The sequence below is a fragment of the Osmerus mordax genome, chromosome 12 (assembly GCF_038355195.1).
Source record: "Osmerus mordax isolate fOsmMor3 chromosome 12, fOsmMor3.pri, whole genome shotgun sequence".
Taxonomy (NCBI): domain Eukaryota; kingdom Metazoa; phylum Chordata; class Actinopteri; order Osmeriformes; family Osmeridae; genus Osmerus; species Osmerus mordax.
Window position 1 is genome coordinate 151745 of NC_090061.1, and position 24377 is coordinate 176121.

The 24377-nt window shown below is 45.7% G+C and overlaps 1 protein-coding gene across 1 annotated transcript; it reads right to left on the reverse strand.

Moving 5' to 3' along the window:
* Positions 1–15122: 15122 nt before the first annotated feature.
* kctd16a (potassium channel tetramerization domain containing 16a) lies at positions 15123–24377 on the reverse strand. The gene is made up of 2 exons (XM_067247799.1): positions 23594–24377; positions 15123–15723 (listed from the first exon to the last, which is right to left on the reverse strand). The coding sequence occupies exons 1-2, from the start codon at positions 24375–24377 to the stop codon at positions 15275–15277; spliced, it is 1233 nt and encodes a 410-aa protein (XP_067103900.1). The 3' UTR covers positions 15123–15274.

Genomic DNA, 24377 nt, shown 5'->3' on the forward strand with positions numbered 1-24377 from the left:
TGGCGGCGTTCTGATGACATCACGACTTGTACAGTTTGCAGAACTGGAAATATGAGTGAAGAACACATTCCTTGTAAGTGAAAATGTAGTGCCTTCATTCCTTTCAAATTTGTACTTTTTGAACATGCAAGGATGAGAATATAGGCATTTAACAGCCATGACTGCATTGTTACTGAGGTGAAAATCACGAATATGCACATAATTCATGAATTAGTATGTTCAAACGCGCACCGCAAGCTGTCTTTCTCTGACACAAGCACTTCCTTTAAATTTTAATTTATTCATTTAGCAGACGCTTTTATCCAAAGCGACTTCCAAGAGAGAGTTTTACAAAAAAGTGCATAGGTCAATGATCATAAACAGATAGCCCAAAAAAACATTGCGGGAAGCCAAAACATGAGCATACATTGTGATAAGCAACCAAGTGCCAATGGGAGGAAACATCAGAGCAAGTAGTTAAACAAGTTACAAATTAAACAACATGCATTCATCTTGCATGACTTTGTGCTTTCAAAATATTTCACACCGCTACAGTTCACATTCCCAAGACTAATCATTTTACATCTTAATTATTATTTAAGTAGCAATTTGGGGTTTTATTACAGGTTTTCATTAAATGATAGAAATTACATCTACTGTTAAATAGTAACAAATAGATTCAAATCAAATTTTACAGAACCTCTTGCAGTGATTAGGAGTGTTGGGTGTGTTTAGGTTGAACAAGGACTACTACGACGACTGTCTGTATTGGAACACAATCAATGTATTAGATGAAACTTGGTATTAAGGTGGCTAAATAAAGGTTAAAGGCTGTAAACAGCAGAGCGTCAGGGGAAGCTGCTGTCTCCTGACGTCATGCGCGTGTCATCGTCTCCCCCTGCTGGCGGCTTCTCTCAGCTCACCGCTCACACGCACGCACACACACTCACACACACACTCACCCCCCCCCCCCCCCCACACACACACACACACACACACACACACACACACACTACTTTCACCACTCACACACACACACACACACACACTACTCTCACTGCTCACACACACACACACACTCTATATGTACGATGAGGAATGTTTAGGGTTAATATGTACTAGGTCATGGATTGGTTTTGGTATGGAGGAATGTTTTAAAAATAAATCATGATGAAAATATTACAACATTTTAAAATTAGCATTAATCTCTTGATTGTAAAGAGTTATATATTTCATTATTTTCATAAAATTTCTATTAATTGAAGCCATTTAATTTGTACACTTTATTCGAAGACTCTAATTTTCTTTCTTATATCCCATAGATAAATCATTTAGGTGTATTGGCTAGGTACTCAAAGTTCAGGACATCCATTTAAATATTTTAAAGTAACATGAATGTTTTAAATGCTGTGTAGTCATCAGAACTTGGAGAATTCTTAAAATATATGGCTTATAACAAAAAGGAGAGTGTGAGAAAAAGACAGAGAGGCGAGTGAGAAAGAAAGAGAAATAAGGATCCCAACTATTGTTTCACCTAATTAAATGTATGTATGAACTGGACTGCATTCCTCTCAGGAAAATGTATTTGCATGTATACTGGCCTGAGTACGGGAGTAGGTAAAGTTAATCTTTATTATTACAAATGGTAGCACAGCCAGAAGTAAATAAGGTCATAATCAACAATCAACGCAAACAATTCAGACAAAAAAACAGAATGCCTTACAATGTGATTCAAAAAGAGAATAGCATAAGAGAAGCCCAGGGTCAGGAATAGGGTTACTGTGTGCATGTTTATGTGTGTGTGCGTGTTTATGTGTGTGTGTGAGGTCCTAACATGGTAGATTATTCATGTTGTGTGATGGTGTGTGTGTGTGTGCATGTACATGGTAGATTATTCATGGAGTGTGTATGATGGTGTGTGTGTACATGTAACGCAGTTAGAACCGTGAAACTCGCTCCTCAGGTATGTAACAGGCCACCCGCGTCAAAGAAGAGCTAGCTTTTCTTTGGCGTAGCTGGTAGTGGTCGCGCTTGGCAAGTCGGAGGTCGTGCGTTCGAGCCCAGTGAGTGGCGAACAAGCCTTGGCGTGGCTACAGCTGTTACATACCCGCGTCATACATGGTATGTTATTCATGGTGTGTGTGTGTGTGTGTGTGTGGGTGTGTGTGTGTGTGTGTGTGTGGGTGTGTGTGGGTGTGTGTGTGTGTGTGTGGGTGGGTGTGTGTGCGTGGGTGTGTGTGTGTGTGTGTGTGTGTGGGTGTCTGAGGAGCTGTCCCCAAGGCAGGGCTGGGAGGCCCATCTCAGAATATCCACACTGTCACACACTCCACGAGGACCCTGTCTGGTCCCATTTTATTGAGGATGCTGTCTTGCTGCTAACTTAGTGAATGTGTTACATGCTAACTTAATGAATGTGTTACATGCTAACTTAATGAATGTGTTACATGCTAACTTAATGAATGTGTTACATGCTAACTTAGTGAATGTGTTACATGCTAACTTAGTGAATGTGTTACATGCTAACTTAATGAATGTGTTACATGCTAACTTAATGAATGTGTTACATGCTAACTTAATGAATGTGTTACATGCTAACTTAATGAATGTGTTACATGCTAACTTAGTGAATGTGTTACATGCTAACTTAGTGAATGTGTTACATGCTAACTTAATGAATGTGTTACATACCCGAGCTTGCCGGGGACAACATTTTCTGTTTCTCTGTTTGTCTTGTCTAGTATTTTGTCAGGTGTTGGTTAACTGTGCACACCTGCTGCTCATCCTCTCATCAACCCAGGCTTTCCATACACTCCTCGCCAGTTCAATGCTTCTACGATACTTTTTAGTGTTTGCGCCTGTATTACAGTACCTAATCTCAGTGTCTCTTACAAACTGCTATGATAAATAAGTATGGTAAACAGCAAATGTTGACTCCTCGACAGGTCTGCAAACGCCTTTGTAAACCGAGATTTGTTAAAACGTTTGTTAACCGAGACCGTAGATCGAGGTTTACAAACAAATCGTTTTAACAAATCGAGGCGACAAAGCGTTTGCTGACCTGTCGAGGAGTAAACATTTGGTTTCTTATATACTACAACAATACGTTGGAAGATCACAAATCAAACAGGTCGAATCTGGAGCAGATGCCATATTGTCAGAGCAATCAGCTGCACTTGCACTGGTGATGTGAGGGAGTCAAGTGGCTGAGCGGTTAGGGAAGCGGGCTAGTAATCTGAAGGTTGCCAGTTCGATTCCCGGCCATGCCAAATGACGTTGTGTCCTTGGGCAAGGCACTTCACCCTACTTGCCTCGGGGGGAATGTCCCTGTACTTACTGTAAGTCGCTCTGGATAAGAGCGTCTGCTAAATGACTAAATGTAAATGTAATGTAATATGATGTCACTACACCTCCAAGGCAACATCAATTCGTCTTCTGTCTGCTTCAGATACTTTTTTTAAACGCGAAGCAATTGCGGGGCGTTTGCGGACCTGTGCAGAAACCATATTTGGTTGTTTTAGTTTTTTTTTTGGCAACTTAGGCTACTTTGTTGCCGAGCAGATGCTACGTTGTTAAGGTCAATGGCTACATCTCCAAGGCAACCGCTTGTTGCTAGGTCCATAAAACCGTTTATTTACCTCTGCGAACATTCCGGAGGTATATAAACGGTATTAATCCAATTATTACACTAGTATATAAGAAACCTATTTATCTCCTTAGGGGCAACACTATTGTTACATAAGTGTGTGTGAGTGTGTGAGACAGTAAGGAGTTAGACAGGGACAGAGTACATTTACATTTACATTTATTCATTTAGCAGACGCTTTTATCCAAAGCGACTTCCAAGAGAAAGCTTTACAAAGTGCATAGGTCACTGATCATAACAACGAGATAGCCACAAAACATTGCGAGTAGCCAAAACATGAAGCACACATTGTGAACAACCAAAGTAAGTGTCAAAGGGAAGAACCATAAGAGCATGTAGTTAAACAAGTTACAATTAAACAACATGAACTGCTATAAGTGCAAGTGTACCTGTGAGAAAAAAAAAGACAAGCAACAATAATAAAAAACAATATATCACAGCGAGAACAAACAATTTTAAATCAGTTACCACTAACCACAAGAGCAACAAGTCTCTGAGCAGTAAAGAATAAGAGGGAGATTGAAAGAGAAAGAGAGAGAGTAACAAAGAGAGATGGTAACGTGGCTCATCAGTTACGTTACAACAAAGGAAAAGTTGGGAGAATAAAAGGCTGTTAGCACTGACAAGAGCATTCTTACATGTTTAATGATCTGCAATATAAATTGTACCATTATTGGGTTTATGATAATGTTTTCAGGGCCCATGTCTAGTATGGGGGAGTCAGGTGGCTGAGCGGTTAGGGAAGCGGGCTTGTAATCAGAAGGTTGCCAGTTCGATTCCCGGCTGTGCCAGATGACGTTGTGTCCTTGGGCAAGGCACTTCACCCTACTTGCCTCGGGGGAATGTCCCTGTACTTACTGTAAGTCGCTCTGGATAAGAGCGTCTGCTAAATGACTAAATGTAAATGTAAATGTAGTATAACTGAGCTACTGTAGACACACACACTGACATGCACACATACGCACACACAAACACACATCTGGGGGCTATATGCTATTTAGAGGCAGGCTGTTTGTCATGCTGGAGGCTGTGGACATGACCTAACAACCCACTGGGTCTCTGCAAATGTGTGTGTTGATGGATCTCAGCCTGCTTGCACACACGCAAAGACACTCTTCACATGATCCATTTTACTGGGTGTTCATGAGCACTCATCTTGGTTTGAATCCATGACCAGGCTCAGTGATAAAGCCCCTGCACACACAAGACAGGGATCAAATATTAGGGGTGTTCTGGGTCCTTTAAGACTCTGTAGGACTGGGGTGTTCTGGGTACTGTAGGACTCTGTGGGACTGGTGTGTTCTGGGTACTCTGGGTCTGTCTCTCTCTCGCTCTCTCTCTCTCTCTCTCTGATATGTAAGTGTGTCTGTGTTTTTATGTGCATTTGCGTGTGTCTGGCATGTGCAGGATGTATGTTTGCCTGAATGTGTGTGTCTTTCTGTTAATAAGAAACTTGTCCTGTTTATCCTCCCACAAGACAGTGTGAACGGAGCGTTCTCTGTTTCCCAGTAACAGCAGTAACATGATTGTTATGGGCTGCCATATGGTCTGGGATGATGAAAGTGTTTCAGATCTGGAATGACTGGCTTGATTTCCTCCATTCATCTCCCTCTTGGAACAAACAACCCCATTTCCTTTGATGTTGTTTTGTTGTGTCTCTAATTCCTATTCAAAGCTTAAATACATTTCCATGCTTTACCTCACATGAGTTCTGAGGAGATGGAGACACAGCATGTTAAGGAGTTTATTGTTGTGCTGTCATTCTTTCCCTCTCTTATTCTGTCTCCCCCCACCCACTCCCTGCTGGTGGGTTCATGCTCATTCAAGCTGATAAATATTCATCTACACCATTTCATGCAACATGTTTGAAAAAGGCAAATAGAGGCAGAGTAACAGAATAACCATAACTTAATGACAGCTGACATGAGGTCCTATGAGGATCTCAGATCCCATATTGGAATGTTTGTCTTTTGCAAATTGCCTGTCTGCAATTAGGGTCACAGGATGCCCAGGGGGGTCATGACAAACACACACACATAAGTAGACATACCCACACACACACACACACACTGAAGAAGACACACACACTACCTTAAAACTTATTTTTACATGGGTTATCTGTAACTGGATGACCAAGCACCACCTCCAGCTGAACCTCGCCCAAACAGAACTTCTCATCATCCCAGCCAAACCCTCCATCACCACGATCTCTCAATCACCCTGGGATCTGCAACGGTGACCCCTTCATCCTCTGCCAGGAACCTCGGGGTTACCATGGATGACAAGCTCTCCCTCACGGCCCACATTGCTGCAGTCTCCGGGTCGTGTAGATTCACCCTCTACAACATCCGGAAGATCAGGAGATACCTGTCTAAGCATTCCACCTAGCTGCTAGTCCAAGCACTTGTCCTCTCCAAGTTGGACTACTGCAACTCGCTGCTCGCCAGTCTCCCAGCATGCGCAACCCGCCCTCTCCAGAGGATTCAGAAAGCATCAGCCCGCCTGGTCTTCAACCTACCCAGACGCTCCCATGTTACCCCGCTCCTCATCTCCCTCACTGGCTACCCATCACGGCCCGTATCAGATTCAATACCCTGGTACTGACCTTCCGAGCGGTGAACGGGACTGCACCCGACTACATCAAGTCTCTCCTCCAGCCTTACACCCCCACCAGGTCTTTTTCTGACAACCGTCTGATGGTCCCACCCCTCAAGAGTGCCCGCTCCCAACCCAAGCTCTTCTCCTGTCTGGCCCCCCAATGGTGGAATACTCTCCCCACACTCCATCAGAGACACTGACTGTCTCTCCACATTCAAGAAAAGGCTAAAGACGCACTTGTTCTGGGAGTACAACGGTACTTAAGAAAGATGTGTTGGATCTGATGTCAGTTTATTTACTCCAGGAACACAATGACACTTATTGAGGGACGTGTTGCACTTGTTGGATAGTTGTAACTGATTTAACTACTTGTACTCGCTGTAAATTATATTATTGTTGCTTGCTTTCCTACAGGTACACTCTTGCACTTTTGAGGTTCATGTTGTTTAATTTGTAATTTGTTTAACTACATGCTCTTGTGTTTCTTCCCATTGGCACTTAATTTCTTATCACAATGTATACTCATGTTTTGGCTACCCACAATGTTTTTGGGGCTATCTTGTTGTTTATGATCATTGACCTATGCACTTTTTGTAAAGCTCTCTCTTGGAAGTCCCTTTGGATAAAAGCGTCTGCTAAATGAACAAATGTAAATGTAATTACTGTCATCCTCTGTTAGGGTTAGGGTTAGACATCCTCCGTTTAGGCTGCTGAGCTCACACTAGCAGAGGTGCACTTTAACCTTGAGGTGACCTTAAGGTGACCTCAGGTGATCACTTCCTGTCTCTCCCCTTGCAGACAGATGCATGGGTGACATTTTGAGGAACAGTTCTGCTTTTACATAAGATCATTTCTGGACATCTGGCTCTGTCGTCTCAAAGCTTCTTAGAGTAAAGTCATCTGATCAGCTAAATCATAGGGAGTCAGATTATGTAGACAGAATGAAAAGGAATAAACACACTAGTCCACAACTGGTATTTTAGAACCACAATAAACACTCAAGTGCATATTTTTTTATGTTGAGGCTTTTGAATAGATTGTAGGGAGAACCACATTGATGACCAGATGATGGAGAGGTCTGGGTCTGACACTTCACCTGGAGAGAACACTTCCACACCAGCAGACACACACATGCACACAAACAGAAACTGTAGGCTTTCTGTCTGAATAGGTAGCATGACTAATTAGTAGTGCCCCAATTAGAAATTATTTTATAGTTGTTGATTTTACACCAATCAGAATCTAATCTAATCAACCAAGCCTTCGGGGTTCTCCAGAATTATAATGAGTATGTTGCCACAGTGATCATGTCCATCCCATAACCCCTCTAGAATGTTATGTTGAAAACAGGTTAAATCCCTATGATTCCATAGATGTGTGTCAAATCACAGTCTCTCATCCCAATGAACATTTCTATCCTTTTCTCCTGAGAGATGATGGTGATGGACATAGGTTTAGATCAGTTTCAATCCTTGAATGAGTTTTCTCTGATACTCTACCTCTCTTGCATTTAGTCAGTCTCTTCTGCTCTCCTGTCCTCTCCTTTGCTCTGCACTGCTCTCACATCCACCAGTACTGCAGGCTGTAGGTTAAACATCCACCAGTACTGCAGGCTGTAGGTTAAACATCCACCAGTACTGCAGGCTGTAGGTTAAACATCCACCAGTACTGCAGGCTGTAGGTTAAACATCCACCAGTACTACAGGTTGTAGGTTAAACATCCACCAGTACTGCAGGCTGTAGGTTAAACATCCACCAGTACTACAGGCTGTAGGTTAAACATCCACCAGTACTGCAGGCTGTAGGTTAAACATCCACCAGTACTACAGGTTGTAGGTTAAACATCCACCAGTACTGCAGGTTGTAGGAGGCTGTATGTTACACATCAGTTGTTTTGTGTCTCCTCTGGGCGCTTGCGTAATGTCTGGTGAGAGGTGGCTAAATGAGACTGTGAGATTGGAGTAATCTAGGACCACTCCTACCACTCCAGGTCTCCTACCTGAGACACGCAGCAATGGAGATTAATGCAGGCAAGGGTTCCTCTGTCTGCTGTGCGGGCAGATACACAGTGCTCTGCTCTGGAGGATTTACACTGCAGCATTTAGCTGCTCACTGGCCTAGTTAACTACCCTGGGTAACTAGCCTGGTTAATTAGACTGCCTGACTAGAATACTGGCTCACAATCCTCACATCCTAAAGCTTCCTTAAATGTGGACAGATATGAAGGATGAGAGTCAGTCTCCTCCTCCCAGCACCAGGAGAGAGTCAGTCCCCTCCTCCCAGCACCAGGAGAGAGTCAGTCTCCTCCTCCCAGCACCAGGAGAGAGTCAGTCTCCTCCTCCCAGCACCAGGAGAGTCAGTCTCCTCCTCCCAGCACCAGGAGAGAGTCAGTCTCTTCCCAGCACCAGGAAAGAGTCAGTCCCCTCATCCCAGCACCAGGAGAGAGTCAGTCTCCTCCTCCCAGCACCAGGAGAGAGTCAGTCCCCTCCTCCCAGCACCAGGAGAGAGTCAGTCTCCTCCTCCCAGCACCAGGAGAGAGTCAGTCTCCTCCTCCCAGCACCAGGAGAGAGTCAGTCTCCTCCTCCCAGCACCAGGAAAGAGTCAGTCCCCTCCTCCCAGCACCAGGAGAGAGTCAGTCTCCTCTTCCCAGCACCAGGACAGAGTCAGTCCCCTCCTCCCAGCACCAGGAGAGAGTCAGTCTCCTCCTCCCAGCACCAGGAGAGAGTCAGTCTCTTCCCAGCACCAGGAGAGTCAGTCTCCTCCTCCCAGCACCAGGAGAGAGTCAGTCTCTTCCCAGCACCAGGAGAGTCAGTCCCCTCCTCCCAGCACCAGGAGAGTCAGTCCCCTCCTCCCAGCACCAGGAGAGAGTCAGTCTCCTCCTCCCAGCACCAGGAGAGAGTCAGTCTTCCCCAGTCCTCTAACAAGCTGCAGGGCTGAGACTTGTTCCCCAATCACCCTCCTCTGCAACCAGCCCACAGGACCTTCAGAGCCCTCCTCCACAACCAGCATTCAAAATCATTTACATACAATTTGATTGATTTAGCAGACGCATTCATCCAAAGTGACATATGAATAATACATCTAGAAAGTACAGCAGAGAATTAAGGATTAGAAGTGCACAGCTGTCAGAGTGAAGGAACAGCCTGTATTTACCAGACACAGTGCAAAGTTAATCTCAGCTAAAAATGATATGGATGATGGAGAGGTGTGTGGTTGACACGGAGACCATCACTGCGGAGTGTGGAAGGAGAATGTAACTTGTCGACCTCCATCTCCACAGTGGGCTGTTAAATGATGTTGACAAAACGGCCTCTTTTAATTATTATATGAGAAAAGGCTGTGTTGGAGAATGAGTAAAGAACTAGAAGGGTTATTCAGTAGAATGAGTAAAGAACTAGAAGGGTTATTCAGTAGAATAAGGAAATAACTAAAAGGGTTATTCAGTAGAATAAGGAAAGAACTAGAAGGGTTATTCAGTAGAATGAGACTAGGTGATCTTGAGGATCGGTGGATAGTTTTAGGTTTCCACACGTAAAATAGAAAACCAAGAGTTTTGATACCGAAACAATTGAAACACTGTTTCAGTTGCTCAAACACTGAACAATGCACTTCTTATGACAATATTAGATTGGATAAAAGTTTAATTAATAAAATACATATCTTAGAATGCGAGAGGATTTTAGTTAGGTCTGCCTAACAGGAAGTGTTGTTATCAAACCTGTGCTGCTTGTAATCTGCCACCGAGTCTAAACTGCACCCTTTTACAGAGAACTGTGATTGGCCATTAAGCCGCAACATTACCGTCTTTAACAGGCTTCGGACATTACCTCCACTTATTCCAGTGGAGTGAGGGAGCAGTATGTGTGAGGGTGGTTGTTTGAGGGTGTGTGTGTTTGAGAGTGGTTGTGCATGTGTGCACCTGCATGCATTTGTTTGTATGCGTGTGCCGAGATCATCCAGAGAGGATGTGATGAAGACACGCCTGATGTTTAGTCTGCTCCTTCCGACAGTTTTAATCCTCTGTTACTTCCACCGCCGGCTTGGCAGAATAAGGTCAGAGTAAGGCCCAGAGTGGCCAGAGGCAGAATGCTGGGTCTCTCCTCACAGCTGGCAGAGATCCCACAGCAGACCACTAACACTGCTCGTTCTAGCTGTGCTAGAAGATGACCCCTCTTGCTGACCTCCATGTAGGTGACAAACAACAAACTAACTAACATATACTATTGACTAACTAACATACTAACTAACACTAACATATACTAACACCTCAACATTTTTATTGTATGTGTTTACCGTTTGTCAGCCATCCACACCAACCCTAACTTCCCCTGCATAGGCTGAGGAGCAACGACCACCTAAATGAATGGATTGACGGGAGCAGAGTTTGTATGTTGGGGTTATTTCTGTAGATGTGCTTCAGGCAGGCTGCTAGTAGACTTCTTCACTCTCCTAGTCAGGATTTAGATGTTTTATTCCAGACCCTGTAAATAAATGCATGATGTAGTTTCCTCTGTAGCTGGATGTGGAACTGGCAGCTCCTTGAGGGCAGCAGACCTGAGCTGTGAGCAGACTGGTCTGGTACTGTGGGAACACACAGGGGAGAAAACCACATAAAGACATTTAAAATGGTTGCAACTCTACTAGGAAGACAAGGAATATAAATCCCTTCGTGATTTTATTCAACTTTATCTACAGAACACATTTGTCTGGTTGAGGTCACCTTTGTTTAAAAAACAATTTCAGGTTAGTAAGAACCATGTAGGGTTCTGAAGAGCACCTTATTATCTAGATTCTAGAACCTCAAACTTAAGGTTTTATACCGGGCCGGATGTTGGGGTAGCTGGTGTGTCTATGAGTGTGTGTGTGTCTATGAGTGTGTGTGTGTTTGTGCATGTGTGTTTGTGCGTGTGGAAAAATGTGTGTGTGTGAGGAGAGCCTATGAGTTTATGAGAAACAGTATTGATCAGCGGGGTAATTGATCCTGTCGTCTGAGGGTGTGCCTGGAAAGGGTCATTGTATATTTTATTTGATTCTAATTCTGCTTAGTACTGCTAGTTTATGTACCCTTGGTATAGATAGTCCACATATTTACATTTTAGGTCCCTATATGTTAATTGTATGCACCTTCCTGCCAAAGCAAATTCCTTGTCTGTGCAAACTTTCATGGCGAATAAATCCCATTGTGATTCTGATTGAGTTTGTGGGATAGGGCAGCTTGGATGGGAGGGGCAGTATTATTGCCAGGGGAAAAGGATCTAAGGTTGATCTGAGGCTTTGGTGCCTGGATACGCCAATATGATAACACACAGCCCCTGTGTGTAGCAGGGGCTGTGTGTGTAGCAGGGGCTGTGTGTAGCAGGGGCTGTGTGTGTAGCAGGGGCTGTGTGTGTAGCAGGGGCTGTGTGTAGCAGGGGCTGAGTGTGTAGCAGGGGCTGTGTGTAGCAGGGGCTGTGTGTGTAGCAGGGGCTGTGTGTGTAGCAGGGGCTGTGTGTGCAGCAGGGGCTGTGTGTGTAGCAGGGGCTGTGTGTAGCAGGGACTGTGTGTGTAGCAGGGGCTGTGTGTGTAGCAGGGGCTGTGTGTGTAGCAGGGGCTATGTGTAGCAGGGGCTGAGTGTGTAGCAGGGGCTGTGTGTAGCAGGGGCTGTGTGTGTAGCAGGGGCTGTGTGTAGCAGGGGCTGTGTGTAGCAGGGGTGAAAAGGGAAGGAGACAGGACTGTCAGCAGAGGGGAAGAAAATGTCCTTTATCATTTTTCAAAAGCAGTTTTACACTCTCACCAAGATTCAGGAGATCTATCCCCCCTTCAATCCCACACTGTTTGGTTCCTATAGTTACTACCTAAACATTAATACAAGTCTAAAACTGAGTTGCAAGAAAGCTACGACTTAAAGAAATGTTCTGCTTATGCTGCATTCATAGTATGAGGATCGTTGCTCCTTTGTGGCCTGGATTATAAGGCTCCATTCAGAGGCAGGTGCTTCTACTTCGTCACCGTGGAGACTCTGAGAAGCTTAACTTTCAGTTGGAGGACATTGATGATGCAGAGTCTTGACACTGCCAATCATCACAGCTGCTTACTCTGGTTGTTGCGGCAGTGGCTCCTCCAGCCTCCAGAATCCTCCTCCCAGCCTCCTCCTCTTCATAGTCTCCTCCACCTCCCGGTCTCCTCCTTCTCCTCCTCCCAGACTCCTCCCCTCCTAGCCTTCTCCTCCCGGCCTGCTCCTTCTTCTCCTCCCAGACTCCTCCCCTCCTAGCCTTCTCCTCCCGGCCTGCTCCTTCTTCTCCTCCCAGACTCCTCCCCTCCTAGCCTTCTCTTCTGAGCCTCCTCCTTCTCCTCCTCCTGGCCTCCTCCTTCTTCTTGTCCTCCTCGCAGTCTCCTCCCAGTCTCCTCCTTCCAGCTTCCCCTAGCCTTCTTCTCCTCTTCCTCCCAGCCTCCTTCTACTTTTCTCTCCCTCCCTCCTCTTCCCACCCTCATTCTCCTCCTCTCTCCCAAACCTCCTAGCCTCCTTCTCCTCCTCTTCTTATTTCTCCCCCCAGCCTTCTCTTCCTCCCCCTAGCATCCCCCTTCTCTTGTTTCAATGTGGCGACACTGCAGAATCAGTTTTTGCTAAAAATAGTGCTTTCTATAAATGTTTCTTGATGCTCAGCTAGTCGTTGATCTTCATGTTTCCTTGTGAAGAGCAGATACACATTGCAATGTAAAAAAGAAAGGAAGGATCTAAGTAACTAAACTAAAAACTGCATTTTTCCATCTACGTAACATAGCCAAAATAAAAAATTTCCTCTCAAAGGATGATGCTGAAAAACTAATACATGCATTTGTTACATCCCGATTGGACTACTGCAATGTATTATTCTCTGGCCTCCCAAGTATCTACTTAAAAGATTTACAGCGGGTGCAAAATGCTACTGCTAGACTATTGACCAGAACCAGAAAGTAGGATCACATAACATCTAGTCTTGTCTCTTTACACTGGCTCCCTATCCAAGCCAGAGCTGATTTCCAAGTTCTATTACTAACTTACAAATCTCTGCACGGATTGGCACCACTACACCTCTCTGGTCTTCTTGCACCCTATCACCCCATAAGGACACTAAGATCTCAAGATGCCGGCTATCTGGTGGTTCCCAAAATTAATTAAAAAACTGCTGGAGGCAGGGCGTTCTCATATAGAGCACGTCTTCTCTGGAACAAATTACCTGTCTCAGTTAAGGAGGCTGATACCGTTTCGACATTCAAAATTAGGTAAAAAACGTCTTTGACAGTCTGCCAAAGCTGGAGCTAGTCGCCCAGTGGACACCGGTCTCCATGACGGACATCACAAGTTCCCGGTCCCTTTCCTCACCCCCCGGCCTGTGATGCTGCGCCGGTCACAGTCCCCAGCCCTGTGGCTACCTCTGCTTATACTGACATTTACCAACTGACCCAAGTTGAACACTGGGTTTTGGTGTTTCAACACCCATTGACACTTCCCTGCTGTATGACTATGTTAAGCCTGTGTTCTGCTCTTCTCTTTCACCAACCATCTCTGGAGGAGGGGATCCTTCACTGAATTGCTCCTCCCAAGGTGTCTTTAATTTTTTCTCCTCTAGTGAGTTTTTTTCTGGGAGTTTATCCTTGTTTTCCTTGAGGGTTTAGGTTGGTTGAGGGGCAGTTCTATGGGCATATATGAAGCCCTCTGTGACATTGCTTGTAAAAATGGCTACACAAATTGATTTTGATTTGACTACTGTTTCAAAACTCCTTCTGAAAATAAGGATAACAATAAGAAGGATTGGTTTAAAACTACACTTTCACTTCAACAGTTTTCACAGAGCTTTACCTACTTTAACCAAACCTAACCATACTTTAATTTGGTGCACAATGATCACTTCCTGTACTAAAATCTGAAGAGTCAGTAAAACTATTATTGTTACACTTTCAACTCATTTAATAGATTTTTTTCTATACATACGTATGAACAGAGTTCTACACATAATGACAAGGGTGGACAAATATTGTTTGTAAAAGCAAAAAAAGAATCAGGCAGTGCTTTCCTCGTTGTAGGTTTGCTTCAGTCACCTAGATGGTGCTGGATGATTCCTCTAAACACACAAATTGCATATATTTTGATGTTTTGTTTTCATTTGATGTCCGTTTGCTACAGAGGAGAAATGACATGCAGTGCTGGAGTTTTGCTCATTTGGGATAATTGAGTTATATTGTGCTGTATGGTCTAAATCAAGGCCATGAGTCTGACAGCATCAGGGAGTGTACAGGTGTTAGGCCGAATCCCAATACTCTGTCTTGCCCCTACCCCTTACCCCTAGCCCTTAGTTTACCCCTACCCCCTCGGCTTAAATAATATTACATTTATGGGACTCTGGATGATCTGTCCGCCATTGTTGCAGGTAGCACTGTATCAACATACCCCTAGATTTCAAGTAAGCTCCCGAGCTTACTTGGTTTTAAGGGGTGTATACCCCTTCGTCTTAGCCCTACCCCTCGATCAAAAAGAGTTGTTGGGACACCACTTACTCTCACGGGAACGTGCAAAAACTAAGGGCTAGGGCTAAGGGGTAGGGGTAAGACAGAGTATTGGGATTCGGCCTTAGTCTTCAACCAGGCCTGAAGAGGGATGACAGTCATCCAACAACAAGCACAGGGGTTGGGGGTAGAGTTGGAGTCAAGATAGGGGTCAGGGTTGGGGTCAGGGTAGGGGTCAGGGTTGGGGTCAGGGTAGGGGTCAGGGTTGGGGTCAAGGTGAGGGTAAGGGTTGGGGTCAAGGTTAGGGTCAGGTGTGATCAAGGTTAGGGTTAGGTTTAGAGAGCCTTTAGCTCGGCCAACTAACCATGACCATGCCATTAATGTTCTGTTCTGCATGCTGTTCATCACTCTATCCAGCATGTAGAAGAGCTGACCTATGTGCAGTCAGTGCAGTAACTAGTCACCCTGCATGCAACAGCATGGTGCCCTTACACTCACCTCATACTCCTTTCCCTCTCTTTCATTCTCTCTGTGCATCTTTTTAGTGTCTCTCTAACAGGATCTAAATACTCCATCCCCCCCCTGCCTCCTTCAGAGTCTGTACTTCATCAGCAGCTCAGACTGCCACATGTGCTTCCGCTCCGGGAAGTGCTCCGGGATGCGTATCCTGTGAAAGTCCTGGATGCACTTCTCCATTGCCTGCTCGGGCGTCAGCTTGTCCCCCCCTTTCCTCTTGGCAGGCTCCCGCTGGCGGAGACCCATGGTGCGCACACGGAGGAGGTCCGTCTGGTGCCGCATGAGCTCCACCTGCGCGGCCACGTGGGCGGGGCCTGTCCGGTCCAGTGTGTGGGCGGGGCCTGTCCGGTCCAGCATGTGAGCACTGACTGGGGGCCGGCAGATCACCGTCCCCTGAGGAGAGCTGGCCTCTGATTGGGTCTCAGAGCAAGAAGTAGACAGCTCATTAACAGAAGTGCCGCTCTCTCGCTCACGGCCCCGGCTGCAGCAGTCGCAGTGTGAGGACGACCATCTGGAGGGCCCGCCTGACACACACACACACATATGCACACACATCATACACACACACGCAAGAAGGAGCCAGGAGAGGAGTAAAAAAAGGGAAGGAAAGAAGGAAGAGAGGAAAGGGGAGTGAGGGAGGAATAAACGGGAGGGAGGGATGTAAAATATAAACAATGTACTTCCTTTTTCAATGTTCAGTATTTGTCTGTTGCAGGCAACAATAGTTGACTAAACACTAACCCAACATAGAATCAAGCAATTAAAATATGGTCAGAAAACATCCACAGACATCACTCAATCAGCAACACTTCCCCAGGGGAGGAAGCAGATTCAGCCCTACTACACCTGTGGACACTAAATTAATGTGTTGTGTGCAGGCGGCACAGAGCCAAAATGGGAGAGCATAAGATGGCTGACCTACCACAGGAAAGGCTGCAGCCAGACCTGCCTGCATTTTCAAATGTGGGTGTTGATTATTTCGGCTCTAGTGAAATTAAGAGAGGACGCACCTTATTACAGTTTTTCCTCTATTGCTACCACACACAAATGGTATGTGTAAGCCATCCTCACAAAACCATTTTGCCAAATCCCAGCAGAAAGACCATGTACCCCAGTTTTAACACAATTTACCCTTTTTGACAAATTTCTCAGGTTCATTCACACTTTTTTGCAAAAGTCTAAACACACCTCTCACTTTAAGACACAATTATCACCATTATGTCATTCAGAAAACACTGCTGTTTGATAAGTAAACTCAAACCAGCGCAATTCAAACACCCTTAACAACTAATTATCCATGTGTAAGCACTAACAAGCAAATATACTCAACAAGCAATCAGGGGTTTGGAATGAATACAAAGGTAAGCAAATCTGTACTTTGAAATCATGGATGCAAATATCAGAGGAAGAGGCAGAATTGTCAGAATGAGAGGAGGTGGACAAGGGAGAGGAAGAGGCAGAGGAAGAGTAAGAAGAACAACAATCTCAAATGAGATCCATGCCACACCATGACAGAAATCCCTATAACAGAAGAACATTGCTCTGGAGTCTTTTCAGGGATGGCTCAGGCATTCAAGGGCATTTTCCCTGCTGTTTGGCTTGAGAAAACATTGCCTGTGATGTTGAGGAAAATCTCTGGCCTGACCCTGGTCAGAGATAGGATGCTGACCCAGAATGAACAGCACTGTTGCGTACTCAAGCCCTGTTACCCAGGTAAACATTATTTGTTTATTTCCTTAGCTTTTGTTCCCCAAATTACAATTTACAGGAATACATTTGTGTTGTTGACTAACAGTATAGTTATAGTCAATGTTTCTTGAAAACCTTTTTATAATAGTGTTTTCAATTCCTCCCAGCAGTTTGTAAAGGGTATTCAAAAGGTTGAGTTTATTTTAGGGCTTTGTGTGTATTTTGAATGCAAAATTTGGTTTATACGATAGATAATATGGTTTTGACTACAGTGTTTGATTTTGGGTCAAAAGTCAAGGGTTTGGCCAAAACAGTGTACATAAGAAGATGTGTGTTTAGAGTTTGGAGAAAACACAGTACACATTCAAGAAATGTGTCTTAGCAATTGAGACAAACTGTAAAAAGATACGGCATGTTATTCACATGCATGACCAGTAGGGTCATGCATATTGTGCATATTGAAGTAGCCAACTCCCTCGACACCGACTCGTGTATCAATGCCCTAGGGCGTTTCCTTAGTAGATAAGGGCAAGTGAAATGTATCAGATCCGACAATGGAACCAATTTTGTTGGGGCTGAGAGAGAGCCAAGGGAAGCCCTCTCATTTCTAAATCAGAACCAAATACATGGACCAATACTGCAAAAGGGCGTACAGTGGAGTTTCAACCCCCCTGGAGCATCCCACCATGGAGGGGTGTGGGAGCGGCTTATTGGTTCCGTAAGACAGGTGCTCCATTCTGTTCTGAGACAACAGACTCTGGATGAAGAGGGACTGCAAACCGTCTCATGTGAAGTAGAGGCCATTCTGAACAGCCGCCCAATCACTACCGTCTCTAGTGACCCACAGGACCTAGAGCCCCTTACCCCAAACCATATTCTGTTGCTGAAATCCAAACCTACACTACCCCCTGGACTTTTCGACAAGAACGACATGTATGTAAGACGCCATTGATGGATTCGGCTCCTACAACTACAGACACAGGGAGCGGGAGAGGGATGGCGGAAGGAGAGAGGGGGAGAGAGAGGGATGGAGGGAGGAAAGAGGGGGAGAGAGAGGGATGGAGGGAGGGAGGAGAGAGGGGGAGAGAGAAGGATGGAGGGAGGAAAGAGGGGGAGAGAGAGGGATGGAGGGAGGGAGGAGAGAGGGGGAGAGAGAGGGATGGAGGGAGGAAAGAGGGGGAGAGAGAGGGATGGAGGAGAGAGGGGGAGAGAGAGGGATGGAGGGAGGAAAGAGGGGGAGAGAGGGATGGAGGGAGGAGAAAGGGGGAGCTTCTCTGTGTCTCCAGAGAAGCCCGGCCCAAACCCAGTAATAGCATCATAAAAGTTTCAAGACACAGGAGGAAAATGAGTGGTAATGTACTGACGGTAGCAGAATGTTCCATCTTATTCACCCCAACAACTCAACTAGCAACAGCCAAGCTCAAGCATGGAAAATAAATGAGCTTCTGAGCTTCTGAAATGAGCTTCTGAAATACCAGACAAATGATTCATGAGTCAGACATTGTGTTTCCGTGTGCTGTTGCTGGCTTGAACCAAGGTTGCTATCTATAGCTTGGTGCTGTGATAGCAATCCTTTACTCTGAATGTGTTTGAGTACTCAGCAGAGGTGGTCTAGTGGCCATACTGAGACTGGAGGTTTCTTGTGCTAGTGGATGATACCTGGCTTGGTACAGAGAAGACCTGGGTTAAATCCCCTCCATGAACCCACTCTGGTCCCTGCTGTATTGAGTGTGTAGGGACCACAGCATCTCTTCAGGAAGGAACTGGTTGTGTTAGTTGGAGCCTCATGTTTATCATAGTCCCTTAGAGGATGTCTGGGGATCTCACGGCAGAACATCTCTCTACTGATGCTTTGGGAGCTCATCAATATTACAGCAAGACAGAGATGGAGGGAGGAGAGGGATTGAGTAGAGGGAGGGACAAAGAGGGAGAGAGGAGAGGGAGGGTGAGAGATAGACAGACAGATCCAAAGCTTAATATTTTTCAGAAAGAATAAGAGTCATAAAGAGAGAGAAAAGGAGGAAGATTAAAATAGAGGGAGGGAGGAAAAAGGAGGGAGAGAGGGGGGGAGGGAGAGGAAGGGGAGAGAGAATGATAGGAGAGAGAAAGAGAGGAAGGGTGGGGGGGCAGAAAGAAAGGGGGGATTTTCCACAGTACATAGACACTTGTGCAGATTGAGGGTGTTTGACTATAACACATGCTAGCATGCAAATGTCAGCATGTCTGAAGTTTGGGACATGTCCACTACTTGCCTGTGTGGCTCAACTCATCACACACGGCTCCTACATGGTGTCATCACACACGGCTCCTACATGGTGTCATCACACACGGCTCCTACATGGTGTCATCACACACGGCTCCTACATGGTGTCATCACATACGGCTCCTACATGGTGTCATCACACACGGCTCCTACATGGTGTCATCACACACGGCTCCTACATGGTGTCATCACACACGGCTCCTACATGGTGTCATCACACACGGCTCCTACATGGTGTCATCACACACGGCTCCTACATGGTGTCATCACACACGGCTCCTACATGGTCTCATCACACACGGCTCCTACATGGTCTCTGTGTTCAAGATGTAACTACACTACACCACAGTGTGTGCGCTACACTACACGACTGGATCTATCTACTAACGCAAGGAATCTCTGTGTTCAATCTAGTCTACTACTGAATGTACTCCAAGGATCAAAACATCCCTCCTCTGTCCCCCCCTGTCTCCTCATCCTGTCTCCTCCTCCTCCTGTCTCCTCCTCCTGTCTCTTCATCCTGTTTCCTCCACCTCTGTCCCCCCTGTCTCCTCCTCCTGTCTCCTTCTCCTCAGACTGTTCCAGATGCTTCCTCCTAGTAGCACTCTGCAGTGCTGTTGTTTATCTGCTTTTTAACTCTGAAATGAGGCCAGAGTGTCCTTGCAAGCACAGGAGAGGGGAACTGTTCAACACTCTAGGGCTCAGCTGTCCTCACAGACAGACTGACAGAGAGAGAGGAGAGAGGGAGGGGCAGAGCTAGTGAAAGAGGAAGATGGGGAGAGAGAAGACGGAGATAGGGGAGAGAGGAGATGGTTGGAGAGGGATAGAGAAAGTGAGATGAGATTAGGGTTGGGTTAGAACCTGGTCTGTTAGGTTTAGCTCAGTGCAACATTCACCTTTTCAGTAGGAATAACAATCTCCCCATCCTGCTCCTTCCATTCCTCTCTGTGTCCACTTCTCTCTTTCTCTACCCCATATCCATATCAGGAGATACCTGTCTGAGCACTCCACCCAGCTGCTAGTCCAAGCACTTGTCCTCTCCAAGTTGGACTACTGCAACTCGCAGCTCGCTGGTCTCCCAGCATGTGCAACCCGCCCTCTTCAGAGGATTCAGAACGCAGCGGCCCGCCTGGTCTACAATCTACCCAGACGCACTTGTTCCGGGAGTACAACGGTACTTGGGAATGGTTTGCTTGACCCGATGTTAGTTTCCTCAAGGATCACAATGACTCTTGCTTAGAGACGTGTTGCTCTTGTGGTTAGTGGTAACTGATTTAAATTTTTGTACTCGCTGTGATATATTGTTTTTATTATTGTTGCTTGTTTTTCTACAGGTACATTTGCACTTATAACGGTTCATGTTGTTTAATTGTCTTTACAATTTGCTTCACTCTGAGACGAAAAGGGAACATCGACCTCCACTCCCCCTCTCTCCTTCTGTCTCTCTCTACCTCAACTCCCCCTCTCTCCTTCTGTCTCTCTCTACATCCACTACTCCTCTGTCTGTCTGCTCCCGCTCTCTTTCCATTCCAGCTCTTTTTTTTTACTTCTACTCCCCCCCTCTCTTTCTCTCTCTTTACCTCCACCCCCCCCCCTCTCTCTCCTCCTCCCATATCGCAACATCCATCCAACCATCTATTGGAGGACGCTAGGGTTCAGGTTCAGTTTTCATTATCGTCTTCCTATACTGTAACATATCTCTTTCCTCTTCTCTGTCTCTCTTCCGTCCTTCTCTCCCTTTCCTGCTTTCCTGGCCTCTCCATCTTCCTCTCGATGCCTTCTTGACAAATTATTACAACTCCATCAGGGTCACAAGTCACTCTCTTGACAGCAATCCTGGAGTTTCTCCTCCACCAGCCCTTGGTGGCCAGCTGCTGCTGCTCTTGGCATGGGGGGATGTAGGGACAGTGGGGACACTGTGGTACATTTACATTTAGTCATTTAGCAGACGCTCTTATCCAGAGCGACTTACAGTAAGTACAGGGACATTCCCCCTGAGGCAAGTAGGGTGAAGTGTCTTGCCCAAGGACACAACGTCATTGGCACAGCCAGGAATCGAACCGGTAACCTTCAGATTACTAGCCCGACTCCTTAACCGCTCAGCCACCTGACTTCCCAATGGTAGCAGACTGTGTCGCTTGTACATGAGATAAACAATCTGATCCCTGCATGCAGAGACTCAGTGTTTCCCACACATAGACTAATTCGTGGCGGTGCGCCACAGAATCAATACCGGCAGCCACATATTGCGTTTCGTTATTCTTTTAAAAATGTTGTTTAGCTATTTAAAACACGCAGCATATTCGTTCAGCTGCGTTTCCTTTCCCTGCTCTCCCTCCGTCTCTCGGTCACTCACGCGTCTCTCTCACATACAGCGTCAGCACACGTTAGCAACGACGCATAGATATGTCGTTCTAGACAGACAGCGATATCAGCGAGCCGTCAGCATTAGTACCATTGCTAAAAGTCTAGGAAAGTTAAGGTTACTTTTCGCTAGGTACCTATGAACATATCTTAATCTGCTAAACAAGTGGGTTCCTCTTTGGTCTTTTGGTGAGCAATCTCACGTGCCCTATACTGCATACCGGCATCATGGAGCCGACCAGCTAAATAGTTATTTAGCACTACAGTAGCGTTGCTACCTGCATATACCTACAGCTGGCAGCTCCATTTTTCTCCTAGATTCAGACCTAGCCCCGGTAAATTGTAGAGCTAGCTAACTACTACACTTCTACACTTCTGTAGTAGTGCAGTAACTACTACACCCCACAATTTCCCCAGAAATATATTCAGGCTTCAACCAGTGGTGCTCAAGCAGAAAGACAGGGTCAGGGAGAGAAAAGAGATAGATTCGTTAGGCATTGAAGAAAGAGTAGGAGAGGAGGACAGCATCCAACATGCTGCTGTGAGGGAGCCAGCTGAAGCAACAGGTGAGGTGGACAAACAGATGTAGAAACAGGCAGGTAAGAAAGCAGGTCTCAGGATAAGGAAACTCATTTATTTTCTTCCGTTTCTGGCAGATAGGACTTGAATGGGGTGTGAATTTTGTATAGGGTGTTAAATGTGTGTATTTTAGGTTGGGCGTGTGATTCATTTTTGATTAATATTATTTAATATAATAAGGTTCTGTGTAACAAATTGTTAACAAAGGAATTCTTTTTAACCCCCCCGGTCTGACATGGAACCCCCCCCCCCAACCCCCCCGGGCAGACAATGGGCGACCCCCCCACCACAAATTTCTTTTTAATCTGTGGGAAACACTGGAGGCTGATTACCTGTTTGAGGTCCACCTGGGATCCCTGTGGTAAACACTCTTAATCATGACCTGACCTTAAAGAACAAGATGCAGAACAGCTGCCATTATGTTCAGAAACAAGATGTCTAACAGCTGTCATGTAGTTCTGCATCAATTCATGTATTTTTCTAGATGTATTTAAACACCATGTTAGAGCTGGATGTACATCTAAACCAGAGAGACACTTAGCTCTCGATACCAAGATTACAGTACTTTATCACTAGGGCAATGCTGTCATCCCCAATTTAAAATATAAATATAAATCTTTTTATAAATGACGACCTACATTTTCACAGAACCACTGGGACTTGAAACTTGAATTTCTGTCAGAATAAAAAAAAAAAAAAAAGTTTATACCTCTGACTGAATTACAACCCACCACCTTTCGCACATCATCACTGCGTCTCATCCTATCAGCCATTCACAGACTTAGACATTTGACTGTTCAGTTTTTGTATCAGCAAATAAGCCGTTTCTCCAATGGGTTAGGGTCTCTCATCTCTCTATTCCTTTCCTCCCTTCCCAGCTCTCTGTCTCCTCTGTCCTCCCCCAATCTGCCAAGGGCTGGTGTCAAGGAAAGGGACCAGATCACCCGGCTTGCCTCAGTTTCCAAGGCGATCCGTTTGGAGGAATTAACACAATGCTCTCTAATTGGCCATCTGCTGCACCTACACCCCACTCCAAATAAGAGATCAACCCAAAGTGAATAACTTGTGTCTGGTGGTCTGGTGTTGTGTCATTTCTTCAGCATCAGCCCTGCTGGTTTAAGTGGAGGGTTCAATATGGGATGTGGAGATCTGCATTGCTTGTGCTGCTGTATATTATTCATGTCCCCATGCCCTTGGGCTGACAGGCTGCAGGTAGTCACAGATAGTTAGGCTGATGAGTGAGAAGCAGCACAGCGGCCTGGCAGTGCTAGCACAAGGTAGGCAGCCGAAGAGCTGACCTGAACGGTATATGCGGAGAGAAAGCAGGACTCCATACAACTGCCTTTTCATGGTCGGTTCACGTGCAAGTGCCCTGCGCAGCGATTATGTAGCATTTTTTAAATTGCTCTGGAATTTCCCCTCGAGCACAACGACATCCTGCTCATTAAAAAACTACGGTCTGAAGGTTTGATGTCAGAGTGGACATAAGTTTCACTTACGGTAGAAGACGTACTGCGTGCAGTTGGACCAGACCTTTTCGTCTGTGTAATGACTGAGAGAGGACGACGTCAGAGAGGAGCAGCAGGCAACGATGTGGAAACCGTTATCTGAGAGCATATCAAATGCTCTTTCCATGTGCCGGAATCTGAGATAGGACCGAGAGGAATACCGGTCCGGTGGCCTGTCCACGTCATGGCCCTGATTTAGCGTGTCTCCAAACACTTCTTTAGCCAAACCAACCCTGCCGCTAATAAAGATTCTTGGAACTTTCTTCGCTTTGGAATCAGTCTGAATTTCTCTACAATGTCCTTTGAACCCGACTGTTATGTAGCCGTACCTCCGGTCCAGGGCATACGGAGAAAATATCTGGTCGCTGTTGTCATCGAAATCACTGTAATCATCAGGACAATGTTTAGATTTATCGGAGGTCAAAAATTTTACCAATTCGGGCAGCTGAAAGTATTCCGCCTCTCTTCGCAGCCGTCCTCTCTCAGGGAAGTGATCGGGAAGAACGACTTGTTTATCTCGAAGGTAATCCAAAACATACCGAAACAGAAAACCATCTCTGTCGATGAAGTATCGTCCTCTAAGGTCCCTTACAATGTCGTTCGATGAACCTTTCTTGTTAGAGAACAATTTTCCGAGTAAAGAATTTGGGATGCTTGTTAAAGTACCAAAGCGAGTATAATACACCTGTCCTCCCACATTCAGTTCAACAACGTCCGACTGGATCGAACCCTGCTCTTTAGCCGGCTGGGTTCGGCCATTCTCGCTCAGTGCCAT